The sequence below is a fragment of the Eretmochelys imbricata genome, chromosome 8 (genome assembly GCF_965152235.1).
Source record: "Eretmochelys imbricata isolate rEreImb1 chromosome 8, rEreImb1.hap1, whole genome shotgun sequence".
Lineage (NCBI taxonomy): Eukaryota > Metazoa > Chordata > Testudines > Cheloniidae > Eretmochelys > Eretmochelys imbricata.
The window spans coordinates 104752413-104771422 of record NC_135579.1 but is presented as its reverse complement, the minus strand read 5'-3'; the positions used below and the strand labels follow the sequence as shown (position 1 = coordinate 104771422).

Genomic DNA, 19010 nt, shown 5'->3' with positions numbered 1-19010 from the left:
GCGCAAAGCAGAAGCCTTCAGGACAAGGCCCAGCAGCAGCTCTGCTCATGCCCCTGGTGCAGACTTCTCCAGCCTCACCCAGGAGGCAGTTTAGATCTGGAGCTGGTTACCGATTCTTATGTATTCAGAAACCCCTCAATCACTGAGCCTGGCGCACTGCACAGCTGTGAAGTCTGAGCTAAGCCTCTGCACCTCCTGTTCAGCTGGCTTCCTGTTTTCTTCTGCTGTACTACGGGTGTTCGCCTCAGAGCTGGTGTCAGCTCAGGTTCATGCTGGAGATCTAGTATTGTAGCAGCATTGCACCACAGAGCCGTCTGCAATACCTAGATGGCTCTTGGCCTTAGCAGCTAGCCCTCGCCTCTCACCGTGGAGTGGGGTGCATTTCCCACCAGTGTCTGAAACAGGGTGCATTTTTTTTCTCAGATGGTTACAACCCTCCTCCTCTAGGGCTCCTCTTGGTCTGGAAGCTCTATCCCCTCTGGTTCCCCAGCCGGAGGTCATTGCAAGGAGCTGCATCTTTGCTTGTGTTGATATGCTCTTTGCCTTTCCTGAAGTGCCGTTTTCCTCGAAGGGAGAGGCTGAACCCAGTAGTGGGAGAAGGGCTCTACAATACATTTAGTATTCAACAGAAAATAGTTGACTGGTCATCATTAGGTTTCAGAGTTAATGTCCAGTGAAATGAGTGGGGCAGCTGTTATGCTGCTGAGCTGTTGCTCCAAACTGATCAGAGGCAGTTTTAAGAAGTGATCACATTACAGACAGAAATGCTGTAGCGTTGCGTGTCGTAGGTAGGTGCAGTCCCAGAGCACTGCCTCAGGGTCTGGAATGGCCCTGCAGGCACCCTGCCTCAGTTTCCCCTTCAATTCTGAGAATAACCCACTTACACACACCTACATCCAGAGTACAATGTTCCCCCCGCCTTGGGACTATTTGATTCAGATTAACCAGCTTCTCGCTCCCTTTTAGGGTATGTCTACACTGCAGTGTAAGCCCAGAGTTTGAACTCAGGCTCAAGCCTAACCCCCCTTCTGTCTACACACAAATCACTGTAACCCAGGACTCCGACACAGGGTCCCAGGACCCCATGAGGGTGGAGGGTCTGAGTCAGAGTCAAGCTGGGACCCAGGGCTCAAGCCCTGTTGCTTTGCAGTGTAGGTGCGGCCCCACTGGACTCGTGTTCTTGGAGTCCACCAAGAGTATCCCACAGGCTGATTCTCCTTTGGCCTCTGGACAGTCAAGTTTTCACTTACTGCACCACGAACAAAGGGCTAGAGCAGCCACATCTTGGAAGGGTGCGAGGAAGTCTGGGACATGGGAAGTGGGACTCGGCCCAATAATGCAGTGTAGATGCTAGAGCCCTGGGTTAAGAAACTCTGGATCTGCTGCCTGAAGTTATTGCTAGCCCTGGGCTTACGCTGCAGTATAGACAGACCCATAGATTCAGGGTTTCACAGCCCTCCTCCTTGGGTCTGTGCAGTTCCGGTCCTGGCCCTTCTTGTCCTGTAGCCTCTCCCCTCAGGGCCTGGCTGAGTTCTTCCTCTTGGTCTCAGGAGCTTCTTCCTTGGCTTAGCTTGGAGACTCCTTTTTTGAGTCACCCACTCAGTCAGCTAGTCAGTCTCTTGATGCTCTCCAGGTGGGTTTAATAACCCCACTCCTGTTTGTGTTGGCTGGGAGAGAGGGGAGCCGTGCCCTGCCCTCTCTCCAAAGCTCCTGGTGTCAGGCCCTTATGGGAACAGTTGTCTGGGATTGCCCTGTACCTTCCTTCTCCCAGATGCCAAGTGCCCCCAGGACCATCTTCGTCTCTTCCTAAACTATCTCGTCTGGCCTTAATGGCCACCGCATGCCATTAAAGGGTAAAGGCCGTGCTTTGCTCAGCCAGCTTTGCTAGGAGCTGGCTGTACCTGTGTACTGGTTAGGAGCAGGATTGAGTTTTTTGCTGTCGGTGGTGCAAGGCCCCTCCTGTAGCTCAGGGCCCAGGGGTCTGCTTCTTGGAGCAGACAGCTCAGAGTTCTGCCCTGGCTGCGCATTGACGTTCCGAGTAGCCTCGGTGTGCACCCCCGGGACAGCTGAACGGATCAGCGGCTCCAGCTACACACAGCTTTTTTTAATGCCTTCAAGTGCCCCTTACGTGCTGCTTCCCTGTACCATGCCCTCTAAACCACAGCTCCGAGGGCAGGTTCCCACTAACACCACGGAGCCCCTCAAAGACGGTTGCACCTTTAAGCTCCCTGCAGGCCATACACCTCAGTGATCTTGCTGGGGCAGCAAGAAGAGACAAAGCCCAGCCCGTCTCATCCAGACCCACCCCGCAAGTTCCATATTCCCCAGGGAGGCCTGCAGGCAGAGCTCCTGAAGGGAGGTGAGGACCCCTCCAGCTGTTGTGTGGGGGGGAGGGGGGGTATTGCTGAGAGCCGTCTGCTCCTTCAGCACAGCCAGGTGGCTCTCTCCAGGGATACAGACTCTGTAAGTTCTGTGTCCTGGGTACAGCACAACCCCCAGCAGTGACAGGAGGGCCCCGCCCGCCGTGGAAGTGGGCAGGGGGTACACAGGGACAGATGAAGAGGTTTCTTGTACCCAAGGAATCTGTTGCACCATGAGACAGCAGAGACCCGCTCCCCCAAGCAATATAAATCTCCAGGAGCTCCCACAGCCCAGCAGCAGCTAAAACCCGAAGGCTGTTAGCGTAGACAAGCCCCTACCTGCACCCCAAACACCTGCTGACTCCCAAGAGCTCGGTCAGCCAAGCCAACACCCTCAGCCCCCGGTGCCAACTTCCCTACAGCTGGCTGAAAAGAAGGGAGAGGAGCTGGTATTTCAAGGGCCCCCAGCTCCGCTCCTTTCCCAGCATGCTTTGCCATGGAAAGCACGAGAGTCAGGCTGTCCCTTTCCCTACTCCGAGAGGGGCTCAGCCAGCCTCAAGTGGCTTAGGCCTTCCTCCAAGATTCAGAGCAGCAGCACGGCTGCTCCGCGCTGTGCCCTGACTCCCTCCCCCCGTCCGGTCTGAGAGCAAAACTGTTTCCTGGCCTCCCCCCCTCCCTGAAACCACAGCACCCAAACCTAGCACTGGGGAACTCAGCCCCAGGGCCCGGGAGCTCAGCACGCAGCTTCGCTCCTTCCCGTGGGAGGCAGGGCTCGTCCAGCCAGCAGTGGCAATGAGGGCTGGACAGTTGCGCAGCCAGCACCTGAGAGGCGGGAGGTCGTGGGTTAACCCCGCACCCTGCTTTGGTCCGGGCTGGTTCTCTGAAGCTTGGGCTCTAGGGGCACTTTGCTCTTCTGGCCTCCACCTGGGAGACTGCCCTGTCCTTGGAAAGGAAAAGCCGATCCTGCCCCCTCGGCTCCCCCTTCTCCTGCTAGCCGGCTGGGTGAGCGTCTGCATGCATCCCTGAGCAGCTTCCAAACGGGGAACAGGCCTTGTGAGCCCGCTGCAGAGCTGGCCCCCCCGCCCCTCTCCTCTCTCACCCCTTCCTCTTGCCCCCATACAAGTACGGCCTGTTTACAGTGCCGTCTCAGAGCCGGTGTGGGTGGAAGTGGGTGGGTGATGGGAAGAGCTATTTATTTCCAGGCTAGATGGTTGAGAGCTGCCTAGCATGGCTTCAGGAGCTTCTGGCCTCTTACTTAGTGCTTATGAGTAGGGCGGGGTAGTGGTAGGCACACACCAGCTTGATTCTTGTCAGGGGGCCCCTGGGCTGTCTTAGATCGTCCCACAGAGTGAGCTTAGCGGGTCCATCTGCCAGTCTCTAAGCCCTACTACTCCGGTGTATTTTTCACCCCTGTTATTACTAGATCTTCATCCTCTGCCGTGTATTTCCCTTCAGATATTTATAGGGCTTTCACAATCCCATAAATACCATTTCCTTTAGCCTGTATAAATTTAGCTCCATCAGCCTCTCCCTTCTAAGGCCTCAGCTTGGTGCCTTTTGTTGGGGACACACACACACTCTCTCTCTCTCATGCCTTCTTAACATGCAGTCTCTCCTTGCTGCGTCACCAGAGTCACTGGCATCTGTCAAGAGATCCCAACACGATGCTGGCAGCGTTTCTCGGGAGCCAGATTTGTAAGGGAGACATGCTGCGGGCGGGGGGTCTAAGCTCTTGAAACCAGCCAAAGCTGGACTGATGCAAACTGCAGTGAGCTTTACCCACACTAGGGGTTTGTACTGGTGCCAGGCCACTGATGGCTGGAATGAGGGCAAGACCTATGTGAGTATAACTTACATCGTCTGGCCACTCACTATGTACGGTGCACCACTTGGGCTTCCCTCTATGGCCGCAATACTGCAAATATGTATGTGCAGTTGGCATCAGTGGTATTATTAGGGTGACCAGATAGAAAGTGTGAAAAATCAGGTCGGGGTTGGGGGGTAATAAGTGCCTATATAAGAAAAAGCCCCATATATTGGGACTGTCCCTATAAAATCGGGACATCTGGTCACCCTAGGTATTATACATGTGCTTAAAGTTAAGAGCATGAATAAGTATTTGCAGTATTTTCAGAGTCACTGCTGTCCAGGATATTGTTCCCCGTTCTGTAGGTATAGGGTGCATTCCTTGTTCCTAGCTGTGCAACTTTGCATTTGGCTGTATTAAAACACATTTTGTTTTCACAGAATAGCTTCCTGAGTCATCCAGATTGCTCTGTATGACTGCCCTGTCCTTCTCATCATTTGCCATTTGCCAGTCTTTGTGCTATCTGCATATTTTATCAACAGTGATTTTATATTTACTTCCAAATCATTTATGAAAATATTGAATAGCATCAGGCCTAGCGGATCCCTGCAGAACCCTGAAACACCCCCAGTCAATGATAGTTCCCCAGTGTTTTAAGATCTGTCAGTCAGTTCTCAGACCATTTAACGTGTTTTGATATTGTATAGTGCTAATATTTTAATAAGAGTGACATGATGCTGAATTAAATGCAGTACAAAACATATTTATTACATCTGCATGGTTGTCTTTATCAACCAACTGTATAAGCTTGTCAAAACAAATCTGATTTCATTTTGATAAGACCTGTTTTCCATAAAACCATGTTGAATGGCATTAATTATATTCCCATTAGTTATTTATTGAATCCTGCATCAACTTTTCCATTATTTTGCCCAGGATAGATGACAGGCTAACCAACGTATAGTAAACCGGTTCATCCCACTTGCCCTTTTTAAATACAGTATTGGCCCAACATTAGCATTCTTCAAGTATTGGAATTTCCCTGCTATTCCAAGATTTATTAAAATTTAACATTAATGGGCCAGAAATCTCAGTCAACTCTTTTGGAATTCTTGGATGCAAGGTATCTGGTACTGCTGATTTTAAAATGTCTATTACTCGTAGATGCTAACATCCTCCCCAGTTACCAAAGGCCTGGAAAGTAGTTAATCATCCTCCTATGATCCTCATATTACCATCTCCATCTAGTAGTAATGAACCTCTATCATTGTGAAGATTCCTTTTGTTTGTAATATATTTAGACACCTTTTTAATTTTTCGCCCTCGTGTCCTTAGCTTCCCTTATCAATATTTTACCCTTCATAACCTCTGATTTGTAATGATTGCTATCTACTTCCCCTTTTTGTCCTTTTGTTACGTTTTTTTTTTTAATTTATTTGTACCTTCACCTTCACTTCCCTATTGAACCAGGGTGGGCTTTTTTTTTTGTGGTCATCCTCTTTGTTGACACTGGAAGTGTGGCTTTTTGGCCTTCGGACACACTCTTCTTACTGAACTCCCAGTTTTGAGGTGAGGGTGGAGAAGTTTCAGAGTCACGCCCATCCTGCACAGTGCAATGGGAGCGGGAGGTTTGACAGTGGAGCTGATGGGGCTCCAGCTGCTCAGGCATCCTGCCTTCAGTAGAGACCAGTGCCTGCTGCTCCAGAGGCAGGCTTGCGCCCGGACCCCTTCTCTGGTCCCTGGTGTTTGTGCGATGCTGTATGCAGCATAGGCCAGCTGGGGATTGGTTCCTGCCCTCCCGCCCTAGCCCGCCTACACCCTTGGTCCCCTCTCGTGTGGCATGGACATCGCCCCGTTCAGCATTTCTCTCTCGTTCTTTCCTGCACTAGGAGACGGGCAGGAGACCCCGACTGACCGGGTGGTATCCCCAGCTCAGCCCAGCACCGAGCCAGGCTCATTTCCACTCCATGAGGCTGATGGCTTCAGCCCAGAGGCGACTGCCCCTCCTGTGACTAGCGCCGATAAGGACGGGGCTGCCACCCCGCACCCCAGTTTTAGCAGCCCCCGCGCTGTCGAGCTGGACGAGTCCATCCCACCCGATCCCAACGCAACCACCACCAAGGGCACCAGGCTGCAGACTTCTGCCCCAGCCGTCTCAGCGGATGCTATGACAGGGCCTCGGAATCAGAACCTGTCGGTGCTCCCCTCTCCGGCTCTGGCTGGCAACACCACAAACCCGCCTGGCCAAAACGGAACCGAGCCCTCCAGCCCCCCGGGGCCGACTGGCGCCGCGACCATGGCTCCAACGTCTCTGCCACCAAAGGACGCGTTGGGTGAGGCTTCTCGCTACCCCGCTGCTCACCCGCGTGTAGGGGGCACCTTCTCCCACAGCACACCCAGCCTGGGGACTTAGGGCCTGGGCCCCTGCGGTGCCGAGTGCCTTTCTACTCTCGCTGACTTCGCCTGGAGTCGGGGGCACTCAGCACCTCACACGATTGGGCCCGTGGTAAGTGAAAGCAGGATCCTGGCGCTAGGGCAAGCGGGAAAGGTTTGCAGCAGCTGCTGGTTCCTCTCTCATATGCAGACAGGGAAGCTGCTCCCTGACTTTTACCACATCAGCCAGCTGTCCTGCGAGGGGGAGCCTTGCTGCTAAAGGCCCTTACATCTTTCCTCAAAAGTACAAATTAACCCTTTCCTTCCGAGGCACATGCACACTCACCCAGGGGCCGAACGCTGCTCTCCTTTAACCCCGCGTCAATCCAGAGCAGGTCTCCTGACCGCGGTGATGTCACACCGGTATCAGTGAGAGCAGGACCTGGCCCGGCTGGCTTTAAAGCAGTATTACCCAGCCGGTAGCTGAGGCTGGCAGCTTGCCCGAGCAACCCCTAACTTCCGTAGCATGGGATAGATAGAAGCTACCCTCCGTCATCAACCAGAAACTGTGAGAAAAATCCCAGCATGCAGTGTGGCTAGGTGGCTCTGAGCAATGCTGGGATCCTTAATGGCGGCAGGGCACAGCTGCCAGCGTAATCTCTCTTCTCTGGCCTGACGACATTTCCAGGGAGGCTACTGCTGTTGCTTCTCGGCCTCGCGTTAAAGGGGAGGGTGGCCAAGAGCGCCCTGGTCTGCCACGCTGCCCTAAAATCCCATTGCCTGGTATGGGGACTCTCACTGACCTGGTTTTCTGGGCTTTGCTGCTGATTGGAGAGGGGCTCTCAGCTCAGAGACCTTCCCCTCGACACGCCCTGGGCTCTGACAGGGCTCTCTGGCTCTGACAGGCTGTGAAATACAAACTGATTTGTCGATTAATCTGTACGGCCTTTGTCACTGTGAGCAGCGGGCAGGCACCCCAGAGGGAAGTGCCCCGGCTGTCCTGGCTCGTAGAGTTTATTCCTATTGCCCTTTTCAGGGCCATAGCTGTCAGGCATGTCCGCAGGCTAGCGGGGATCCCTGCTCTTCCTTCTGAGGCGTTGTCATGGGGATTCCTCTGCTAGGAGATGAGCACCATTGCGTGGCCATGTGGAGGTGATGGGATGTAGCCACAGGGAGGACGAGACAGGGTTAATGGCCTTTTCAGGTATCTCTCAACCTGCTGAAGAAGTAAATTTTCAGGGGTGCTAAAGAATCTTCTCTGATGGGGGAATCGGGCCGCGAGCCTGAAAAGGCTTGAGATGCCCTCCCAAGCCTTGCCCACGTTCCAGGGCTCCAGTTAGTGGCCTTCTGAACAGCTCGACACAGAACAGCAGGGGCTCAGGGCCTCTCCGCTGCCTCCCTGAGGATCCCAGGGAGAACCTGGAGCAGAGAGCGCTCTGTGCTCATGCCAGGAGCTGGGCATGTCCCCTAGGTGCCAGCAGGGATGCCTACCGCCCTTTCCAGGCCATGCAGGGTGGGGATGGGCAGACGCAGGATTTTGCCTCGTAGATAACTGCCTCTTTTTCTTATGTGCAGCAACAGCGGGCAGCTCCCCACTGGAGCCTTCTGCATTCAGCACCTTGGGGCCCACGACAGGGAACCCTGAACCCACCGCAGAGAGCCCTGAACCCACGCCACAAACAGCCCAGGACAACGCCACAGAGGAGAGCACCGCAGGGCCCGCTACTGTGCCTGCTGCCATGACAACAGGGAGCCCACCTGCAGCTACCACCCCCAGCACCACCACGGTGACCCCCAGAGCTTCCTCCACCACCAGGGCAGCCACAACAGCTGTAATGCAGCCATCAGCCGATCCTGTGCATGAGAAGGCTTCTGTGTTGGATGTGGGAGACGACGATGGTCAAGGTAAATGCTCTCAAGGCTCCCACGTGCGCCGATCTCTGCTCTCCCTAACTGGCTGTCGAGAGCGCAGCAAGTGCAGGGGCATGGGAGAGGCGTTTGAGCTGGGGGGAGCCCCTTGTGGTGCGGTAGGGCAGAGCCCAGGGAGAGACTGGGATTGACTGCCCCAGGACCTTACCCTCTCGGTACCGTCTCCTCCTCCCTGCAGACCTGCCCAGCTCCGCTGTTGCCGGCGCGATGGGGGCCGACCCCCTGGTGATCGGTGTCATCTCCATGTTCGTCGTCATGGTGGGGATCCTGGCCCTGGTGGGCTTCCTGAGATACCGGCAGCGCAACAGCCGGATGGATTTCCGGCGCCTGCAGGACCTGCCCATGGTGAGCAATGCCCCCTGCCGGCCGTGCCCAGGGCCTTTGTGCCTGGAGCTGCTGGCTGGCTCCCAGCTGTGTGACCAGGCCACAGTGCAGCTCCCCTTCCAGCCGTTGCTAGACAAGCCGCACAGAGGGAATTCGGCTCATTCCTCTTGCAAAGGAAGAGGTACCTGTGGCTGGGAGGGGAGTGTGGGGTGGGGTCTGGAGAGCCTCCTCCAAGGTTCATTGCCAGGATGACGTCAGGTGACATGAGATTTAGCAACAGGATCCACCTTGCCAGCCCTGTTCCAGAAGACAGACAGACCGTGTGAAGGCAGCCCGACATCGTGTGCCATGGTTCCCTTAGGGTTCCAAGTAGATTCAGTATTCTTCCTCACTCCTGCCCTGATGTGTTATGCAGTGTTCCCGGACGGCTGTTAAACAGCTGCTATGTTTCCCCCCCCCAGAGGAGGTTGCATTTCCATGGTGGGTGAAGCGAACACTCTATGTAGCCTTTGAGATACAAAGTTCTTCTTCGAGTAGATGCAGCCGTGTATTCCACTCCTAGGAGTGCCCATAGGGGTCAGGCGCACACTTCATGGCCAAAGCCCCTCCCCTGGCTACATGAGGCAGCGCTGCCCTGACCCTCCCTCAGTTCCTTCTTATCCCCCCTCGGCTGGAGTCAGAGCTTAACCGTCTTAACCTCTCAATAAGTTTAGCTTTTCTCTTAGATAGATATATAGATAGATAGTACCCTTCGTGTTAGTTGTATTTGTTTGTTTTCCACGATGATGCCCTCACCAGGGTTTAAACATTGTCCTTCGAGGGGGGCGGGGGGAGTGATCCTCACACACGGTGCTTGCTCTGTCTTGGCGAGGCCCCCATTAAAGAGCGTTGTGCGATCTGCACATCGTTCAAGGGACAGGCTCAAGGGGCTTGGGACCTTCGCCTGACGCAGCACCTGCTTCGGTCCCGAGGCGCATGCCGGGCTGGGAGTGCCCGCGGACTCCAAGGGCTGCTGCTTCACGTTCCGGAGCAGTTGCCTCTCCGAAGAAACAGAGGAGCCCTTCCCTGTCTCCTGTGCCAAGGAAAAGGTTGCATACCACCAATCCGGACTGCTCCAGATCTCGGGGTGACTCTTCTGCCTCCTCCAAGAAAAGCATGGACTGGCACGGAGTAGGTACCGGCCTGTGGGATGGCGCGAGTACTTCTAACCCTTCTGAGTGGGGAACTTGGAAACCCTGGACCGTTGACTCCGGTTCTGGCCCCTGGGTGTCCTTTGAGTCCAGCACCAAAGAGGGAGATGCCAGTACCGGCTGTTTCCAGGTCAGCAGCATTCCAGGCAGCTATAGACCGCCTTTGCCTTTTGGTCCCGACCTCTCCTTTGGGATTGACACTGCTTCCAGCACCAGCATGCTCAGTGCCAACAGTACCACTTCCATGGGCAGTGCCGCTTCCTGCCTCGTTCTGGGCAATGGACGAGTCGGTTACTCGCGTCTTCTGGTCTCGCTCCACCCTTATCACCGGGATCCCGAGGCTCCCCAAGCTCCGAGTTGGCGCTGTCATCCTCCCGCGCTCCATCACCGGACCAGCACTGGGGACCGCTGACAGACCACTATGGGTACCAAGATTGGCGTTCTTCTCCAGCCCGGTGTCTACTGGCTACCAATGCCTTATCCGTGCCAGTGGCCTCCATGGAATCCTTGGGACGCTCCTCCTTTGCGGGGGTCCCACTCTGTCTTGCTTGAAGGCGAAATCACTGGCCAGGCCTGCAGTGGTGACTGTCGATCTGCTGCAGGCCCAAGCACCAGTATAGCCTCTGTAGTCGTCCCATCCAGGTCCATCAGCCTTATAAACAGGATCCAGCTTTGGTTCAGTTGAGGGCTTTGTCTCCGTCTCCAGACAATGCTGTGTTGCCTGGCTCATCCTTGCCTTCAATACCGGAGGATTTTAAGGTGTGCCAAGACCTTTTGTGGCATGTAGCTGCTTCCTGCAGTATCCAAGTGGAGTTCGTGCAAGAGAATACTCACAAATTGGTGGACATCCTGCAGCCATCTGCCCCTGGGAGACTCATCCTCCCTATCAGCGATACGCTCCTTGAACAGGCTAAGCATGCTGGCTTCGGTATGCCTGTGGCGAAGCAGAATTTGGTCATTGCCGCAATGTCCAGTAATCCATAGAGGATTTGGCCTTCGACGGCCAAACACCATTCTTGGACAAAACTGACAAGATGCTGCACTCCCTCAGAGACTCCAGGACTTCCCTGCGGTCTTTGGGGGCCAATCATCCAGAGACATGCAACACCAGCAGCAGACTTTCACTCCTCCAAGGCACTGGGGCTACCCCAGAAAGGGGCATAGTTCCCACAGGAGGAAGCAGTCAGGCTCAGGGTTCGGCCAGTCCACATGCCGTCTCTGGAACCCTTTGGTCCAGAGCACTCTTCCAGTGGTTGCTCCTCCCTCCTCGTCTACCCCCTTTGGGGACAGGCTGGCCCACTTTCACAATGCTTGGGGCTCGATTGCTACCAGTAGCTAGGTCCTAAGCACCGTCATGTCGGGTTATGCTATCCAGTTCCTTCCCACCCCTCTTCAGGGACCGTCTCATAAGATTCATTTTCTGCTGGCTTTAGGAGCAGTGGAGGAGGTTCTGCTGGAACACCAGGGTCATGGCTTCTACTCCCAGTATTTGCTGATACCCAAATCCATGAGAGGAGTAAGACCCATCCTCGACCTTCACAGCCTCAACAAATATCTGGTACACGAGGTTCTGAATGGTCCCTATTGACTATTCTCCCTGTATGGTCTCAGAATGACTGGTTTGCTGCTCTTGACCTTCAAGACACCTACTTAAATGTGGCAATTTTGCCAAGCCACATTAAGTTCATTTGGTTTATTGTGATGAAACACTACTTTCAGTGCACAGTGCTTCCATTCAGCCTCTCTTCTGTCCCCCGGGTTGTCACCAAATGCATGGTGGTTGTTACAGCATCTCTCAGGAAGAAGGGAATTCACATCTTCCTGTATCTGGACGGCTGGTTATGGAGGGGAAGTTCTTGTTCACGTTGGCATCACAGTGCGCTTCCTCCATCAGCTGGGTCTCATTCTAAACACTGGAAAGTCAACCTTGGCTCCCACTCAGAAAATCGAGGTCATTGGGGTCCTGTTAAATTCCACGATGTCGAGAATGTTTCTTCCAACCGACCATTTTCAGGCAATTTGCCATCTTTGCCTTCGTCTGCAGACTCAGCCTCCCGCAATAGTTCAAACGTGTCTGAGGCTGTAGGGTCACCTCTCTGCTTGCACGCAGGTGGTCCAGTTTGCAAGGTTACTGTCCTGCTCTTCGCCTTCTAGATAGATTGATTTGTCTTCCTCCACTGGTCCTGGACTCCTTGCAGTCGTGGATGTGTCCAGAGAACATTTGCCAAGGCGTTTCCTTTGTCTGGCTCTTGCCAACTAGGTCGATTGTTACTGACACGTCCCTGATGGGTTGGGTTGGTGTACCTGGGAGCGCTGAAAGTACAGGGACTGTGGTTGGAGCGGGAGACCTCGCTTCATATCAATGTGCTGGAGTTTCGGGCCATCTACAGTGCATGCTATGCCTATCAAGAGATTCCCAAAGTTCCCACAATGATCTGTTATGCGAACAAACAAGGGGGAGCAAACTCCAGGTTGTTTTGCCTAGAGGTGACCAGCTGTGGCAGTTCTGTGCTAAGGAGAACGATCCAATAGCCGTTCACTTGCCCAGGGTTCAGAATCATCTCATGGACTGTCTCAGGGGGTATTTTTCCCTGAATCACAAGTGGTTCTCGAAGACAAGTGTTCTCTGGGTCATCTTCACAGCTTGGGGCATCCCGACAATCAACCTGATCACTAAAAGGGACAACAGGAAATGTCATCTGTTGTGCTCTCAAGGGGGGCCTTGGAGGACAGGTTCCCTGTCTGACGCTTTCCATCTAGTTGGCAGCTGCCTATCCTGTATGCCTTTCCCACGATCCTGATCATCCCTGAGGTCATCCTCAAGGCCAATCAGGCCAAGCTTATTCTCATTGCCGTGGCCTGGCCAAGACTGCAGGTTCTCCGACCTTCCTGCATTGTCTATTCAGCCTCCCATACTGCTTCCTCCCCATCCCAACTTACTTAGAACCAAGGCCACGCCTTGCATCCAGTGCTCAGCTCCCTGGATCTCCCAGTGTGGGAGGAAAGAGCAGCATTCGGCAGCTGTCCAAGTCCTCCTTAACAGTAGAAGACTGTGGCCAGGGTGGCCTATTCAGTTAAATGGAAGGAATTTTTGGTGTGGTCATTAGCTCGCAGAATCCAACCATCACTGGTCTCTATCGGGAACATTTTGAAGCACCTGCTGCATCTTCAGTCACTCCGGCTTGTGTTTAGTTAATTGAAAGCACATCTGGCAGCAGGATCAGCATTTCATCCCCCCATTCAGGGAAGATCTGTCTTCTTCCGTGCCATAGTAGCAAGATTCTTTAAAATTGCTCCTTCGTCTACATCCCCCGGTCCGAGAGCCGGTTCCTCTGTGGGACTTTAACTCAGTCCTAGCGGCCTTAATGGGACCTCCATCTGAGCCCCTAGCATCTTGTCCCACTTTTGGGTCAGAAAACTGCATTCCTGGTAGCAAGGACCTCCATAAGGAGAGCATGAGCGTTGCAGATTCTCCTTATACACAATTCTCCAAAGACAACGTGACGTTACGACCACATCCAAAATTTCTGTCTAAAGAGGCTTCTCAGTTTCATTGGAACCAGGCAGTACCTGTGTTCCTTCCTAAGCTGCATTCGTCTCCAGAGCAGCAATGTCTCCATACTGTAGATGTCAGGTGATGTCTAGTCTTCTGTCTGGACTGGACTAAACCGTTTCGTGCTTCGTCTGCCTGTTTGTGTTATATGCAGATCACATGAAGGGTCAAGTGATCTCTTCACAGATGATCTCCAAATGGATAACACTCTGCATCAAGACAGCCTATGAAATAGCCGTTGAGGGGGCAGAGCTGAGGCTATCAGTAGGTGTGAACTCACTCTACTCGGGTGCAAACAATTCCCATAGCCTTCCTCAGTGACATTTCCATATTGGACGTTGGCAGGGCTGCTACGTGGTCGTCGATACGTATGTTCACAAACCATTACACCGTAATTGCATCTTCCAGGGTGGATGCAGGCTTTGGTAGACTCTGAGCCCTACCTCCTGGGGATGAGGGGGGAGGTACTGCTTGTGAGTCTCCTAAGTGGAATACACATCCGTATCCACTCGAAGACGACAAAACGGTTACTTACTGTCACTGTGGTTCTTTGAGATGTGATGCAGGCGTGTATTCCACAACCCACCCTCCATCCCCTCTGCACTGGACTCTCGGGCCCTGGCATTCAGTGCGAAAGAACTGAGGGAGAGTAGCCAGGGGAGGGGCTATGGCCACAAGGCGTGAGCGTTGCCCCCTCGGGTACTGCTAGGCAAATTTCTCCAGCTCTGGTGCGCTGGGCGTGCACACACCTGAGTGGAACACATGGCTGCATCACATCTCGAAGAACCACAGTAACAGTAAGTAACTGTTTCCTACCAGTCGTCCAGCCTAGTGATGCCACAGAGGAACAGTGATATGTTCACCATCCTAGGACCTCGCGGCTTGGCCTGGGAGCGATGTGGTGTTTGCCTTGCGTCCTTCCGCAGAGACCACCCCTCTGTTTGATGAATCCTGCTGGTGGGGGACCTCCCTGGCTGGACTGGTGGTGGCCTTGAGGGGGTGGGATGAGGGAAAGGGAGTCTGGTCCCAGAACAACCCCAGATCTAAACCAGTCCCCCCTTCATGCCATGACGTGACAGATACTAATGTGTGTGTTTCTCCTTTGCTCGTAGGACGACATGATGGAGGATACGCCCCTCTCCCTCTACAGCTACTAGGCAGCAAGAAGAGGACCCTCCATCCAGGTTTGGGGGAGCGCTGGAGTTCCCTGAGCAGTAGGCCCCTGAGGATCTGGTCCAGGAAGATCCCCTGAGGATGGAGGGAAGGTGGCTCTGATTTTGCACTTGACTGAAACACTCATTGCAGATGGGTGGGTTGGTTTGTTTTAAAAACTTTTGTAAAAGTTTGGTTTTAGGGTTTAATCCGAGAGCTGGAGCCAGTTAGAGCCCAGCACTGGCCCTTCCCTCTGCTCTCCGTACGCCGAGTGTCCTGACCCTCCTCAAAATGCTGAGGAGACAAGAGAGGGGCTTTTCACTTTGCATTTTACCCTGGTGGCTGAGCTGATGTTTAGCTGACAATCTCTGGAGAGGACTCGCTTGGAAGTCTCAGAAGCTACTGCTCTCAAAGCGCGTCTTGTGTCAGGAGATGCGGTGTCGGTCCTCACAAGGCAAGCAAAGGAGACTGTTACTTCCTACTGGGAGACGAGGGTGGGGAGCAGACTGGCTCCCTCTTGCTTTGTGGTTTTTTTGCACATGTTGTTTCTATTTCAGCTTCAGCAGTGGGATCCATTCCTGAATTCCCAGAGAATCTAGCAGGACCGCGGTAAACTGCACTCCCCTCCTTGCCGCCCAGAAAAACAGCCCCGTGGCTGCGAAAGGAGAACGCGCTGCTAGGGGCGGGGTAGGCTGGAGACTTTTCATCACGCTGCAGAGGGAAGGAACAAACGTAACTGGGGCTTGTGTAGCCTTGTCTTGGGTGGGACTCTCCTGTCTGTCTCAAAAGAAAACAAAATCCCTTGTTCTCTCCCTCGAGGCAGCTGCACAAGCCTAACCCATTCCCCGCAGGCAGACTGGCCCGCGGTCGCCTCAGCGTGGGAAGGGAACATGCAGGCCCTTCTCCTGCGTATCAGAGTCACTTGTTGCACTTAATACCTGCTCTGAGCTCTGGCGGCCGGAGGCTGCCCTGCCCAGCCTGCACCGTGACTTCCCTCCCCGCTAGCGCGAGCTGGGAGCTCCTTAGTTCACCATCGAAATAGCCTTGCCCCTTGGCAAGGGCCTTGCCGAGGCTGCTTGGTGGCTCTCAAGGACACTTTATGCTCCACGCCCCCGAACCAGCCTTTGCCATTGTTTTGTGCCTTGTCCCCCCGCCTCAGAACTCTCATTCATATAAACGAAGGCCGGTGTGTTGGGTTTGGAGGTCAAGAAATGCTGCTTCCCTGCTTCTCAAGTTCCTTGAACAATCTCAGTGGCTGCTAGCTCTGCCCCTGCGTCTCCTGGGTGCCTTTGCGGCTGCATAATAAGCAAACAAACAGGAGCGGGTCTGGAGACAGCCAGCTGCCTTTGGGCACCCTAGGGACCGACATTAGTGTGTGGGGCAGGATGCGTCTCTTCCGTGGGTGCAGCTGAAGAGAGGCTGTGTGGTTGTCTTTTTTCTGTTCTGTGTTACCGCCTGTCCCCATTCTCCAACACACACACACGCACTCACTCACTCACTGGGGTTTCTGGGTCTTCTCTCTTCCCATACAGTGGCTCCTGCTTATTTCTACTTCCTATCTTGTTTCGCCTTTTGAAGGCTCCTCTGGGGTCCCGCTCAGCTGGACCTGGGGGCAGCGGTTGGAGAGGTCTCGCTGTTGAGAGTGATGCTGGGATAGATGGTATAAAACAAAAGCCTTGTTTTTCCTCAGGTCTCAGCCTGCTGTCTTGGTTCGAAGCAGCCAGCGCTTGTGCTCCCTCAGGCCAGCAAAGTCTGGGGGAGTTGTGGGCAGCCTGCGTCTCTTCCGGTGAGGCCCCTGCCCCATGAAGTTGTACCATTTTCACAGCCATGCTAGTGCCCACATTAGCTTTCGGGAGGGCCTAGTCTCCCACCAGCAGGACATATATAAGTCCTAGCGTTGGCTTTAATGGAGATTATTTGGGCCATGCAGCCAGAGAACTGGTAGTCTGGAACCAGGGCAGACGAGCTGGAGAAGGTGACTTCCCCACTCCCTGCATTGCTCTGTGGCTTTGGGAGTAGCTGATGAAGAGATCATGCAGTAGTTAGGGTTTTCCTGTTGGCTGTAAACTTGGGTCTGTTACCTGTGATGAGAGACACCCAAAAGTAAATGCAGGAGGGAATATATGTGATTTTTCCCCCCCCCTCTCGTTGTGTGAAAATTAGAGGGCAGTTTCCACAGGCATCAAACTGCCAAGTCGGAACACTTCTGCGCACAGAAATTTCACTGACGCTGCAGCCTTGTTTCCTTGGCGGGGGGCAGGGTGCGGCCAATGTTTAGCACCAACAGAGGCACGGACAGTGCTGATGGAAATAGCGGAACTTCCTCCTGGCTGGAACTGGCGCATGGGTATCTATGGAGCTGTTGCTGTCAGAACGAGACGCTCTGCACACAGCTTGAAGGGAGAGGACTGGCTGCCCCAGGCACGGCTGCATCTCTGCCCCCCAATGATGGGGGAACAGAACTTGCCAAACACCAAAGTGCAACTTTCTTTGTAAAATATGTTAATAGTGGGTTTTTCTGCAATAAAGTTACAAATGCTGAAGGCCTCATGTATGGTGATTGCACGTAGCTCCAGCAACTGCTCTGAGTCGATCATCCGCTCCACAGCAAACCCTGGGATGGTTAAATGACATCTCGTCAGGGCAAGAAGAATTTGCAGACGGCAACATAACCAATGATAAGCAAAGCTAAGGAAAGTCTCTGACTGCTCTGGTCCCGGGGCGGGGGAGGGAGAGGGCAGTTAGGGACCAGGGACTTTGTAATAAGCACAAAAGGCACCTAAAAGTGAGTGGAAGTGGGCACCTAACAGCCCCTTGTGCCTTTGAAACTTATCCCTTTGGTATTTTAAACAAGGAGGGATAAAGAACAGACAGGCATCCAACATTCTAACAGGTTTCAGAGTAGCAGCCGTGTTAGTCTGTATTCGCAACAAGAAAAGGAGGACTTGTGGCACCTTAGAGACTAACCAATTTATTTGAGCATAAGCTTTCGTGAGCTACAGCTCACTTCATCGGATGCATGCAGTGGAAAATACAGTGGGGAGATTTATATACATAGAGAACATGAAACAATGGGTGTTACCATGCACACTGTAATGAGAGTGATCACTTAAGGTGAGCTATTATCAGCAGGGGAGCGGGGGTGGGGAACCTTTTGTAGTGATAATCAAGGTGAGCCATTTCCCGTAGTTGACAAGAACGTCTGAGGAACAGGGTGGGGTGGAGGGGGGGAATAAACATGGGGAAATAGTTTTACTTTGTGTAATGACCCATCTACTCCCAGTCTCTATTCAAGCCTAAGTTAATTGTATCCAGTTTGCAAATTAATTCCAATTCAGCAGTCTCTCGTTGGAGTCTGTTTTTGAAGTTTTTTTTGTTGAAGAATTGCAACTTTTAGGTCTGTAATCGAGTGACCAGAGGAGATTGAAGTGTTCTCCGACTGGTTTTTGAATGTTATTATTCTTGACATCTGATTTGTGTCCATTTATTCTTTTACGTAGAGACTGTCCAGTTTGGCCAATGTGCATGGCAGAGGGGCATTGCTGGCACATGATGGCATATATCACATTGGTAGATGTGCAGGTGAACGAGCCTCTGATAGCGTGGCTGATGTGATTAGGCCCTTTGATGGTGTCCCCTGAATAGAGATGTGGACACAATTGGCAACGGGCTTTGTTGCAAGGATAGGTTCCTGGGTTACTGGTTCTGTTGTGTGGTGTGTGGTTGCTGGTGAGTATTTGCTTCAGGTTGGGGGGCTGTCTGTAGGCAAAGACTGGCCTATCTCCCAAGATCTGAGAGTGTGATGGGTCGTCCTTCAGGATAGGTTGTAGATCGTTGATGATGCGCTGGAGAGGTTTTAGTTGGGGGCTGAAGGTGATGGCTAGTGGCGTTCTGTTGTTTTCTTTGTTGGGCCTGTCCTGGAGTAGGTGACTTCGGGTACTCTTCTGGCTCTGTCAATCTGTTTCTTCACTTCAGCAGGTGGGTATTGTAGTTGTAAGAATGCTTGATAGAGATCTTGTAGGTGTTTGTCTCTGTCTGAGGGGTTGGAACAAATGCGGTTGTATCGCAGAGCTTGGCTGTAGACAATGGATCGTGTGGTGTGGTCTGGGTAAGAGCTGGATGGTGGGATCAACCATCAACCTCAGCCTGGACCAATCCACACAAGAGATCCACTTCCTGGACACGACGGTGCTAATAAGCGATGGTCACATAAACACCACCCTATACTGGAAACCTACTGACTGCTATTCCTACCTACATGCCTCCAGCTTTCCTCCAGACCACACCACACAAGCATTCTTACAACTACAATACCCACCTGC

General features: G+C 53.2%; 1 protein-coding gene across 1 annotated transcript; it reads left to right on the top strand.

Annotated features, from left to right (window-relative positions):
- The first annotated feature begins 6007 nt into the window (after positions 1-6007).
- Positions 6008-17195, top strand: LOC144269608 (uncharacterized). The gene is made up of 4 exons (XM_077825386.1): positions 6008-6500; positions 8116-8445; positions 8648-8814; positions 14649-17195. The coding sequence occupies exons 1-4, from the start codon at positions 6008-6010 to the stop codon at positions 14691-14693; spliced, it is 1035 nt and encodes a 344-aa protein (XP_077681512.1). The 3' UTR covers positions 14694-17195.
- The last annotated feature ends 1815 nt before the right edge of the window (positions 17196-19010 follow it).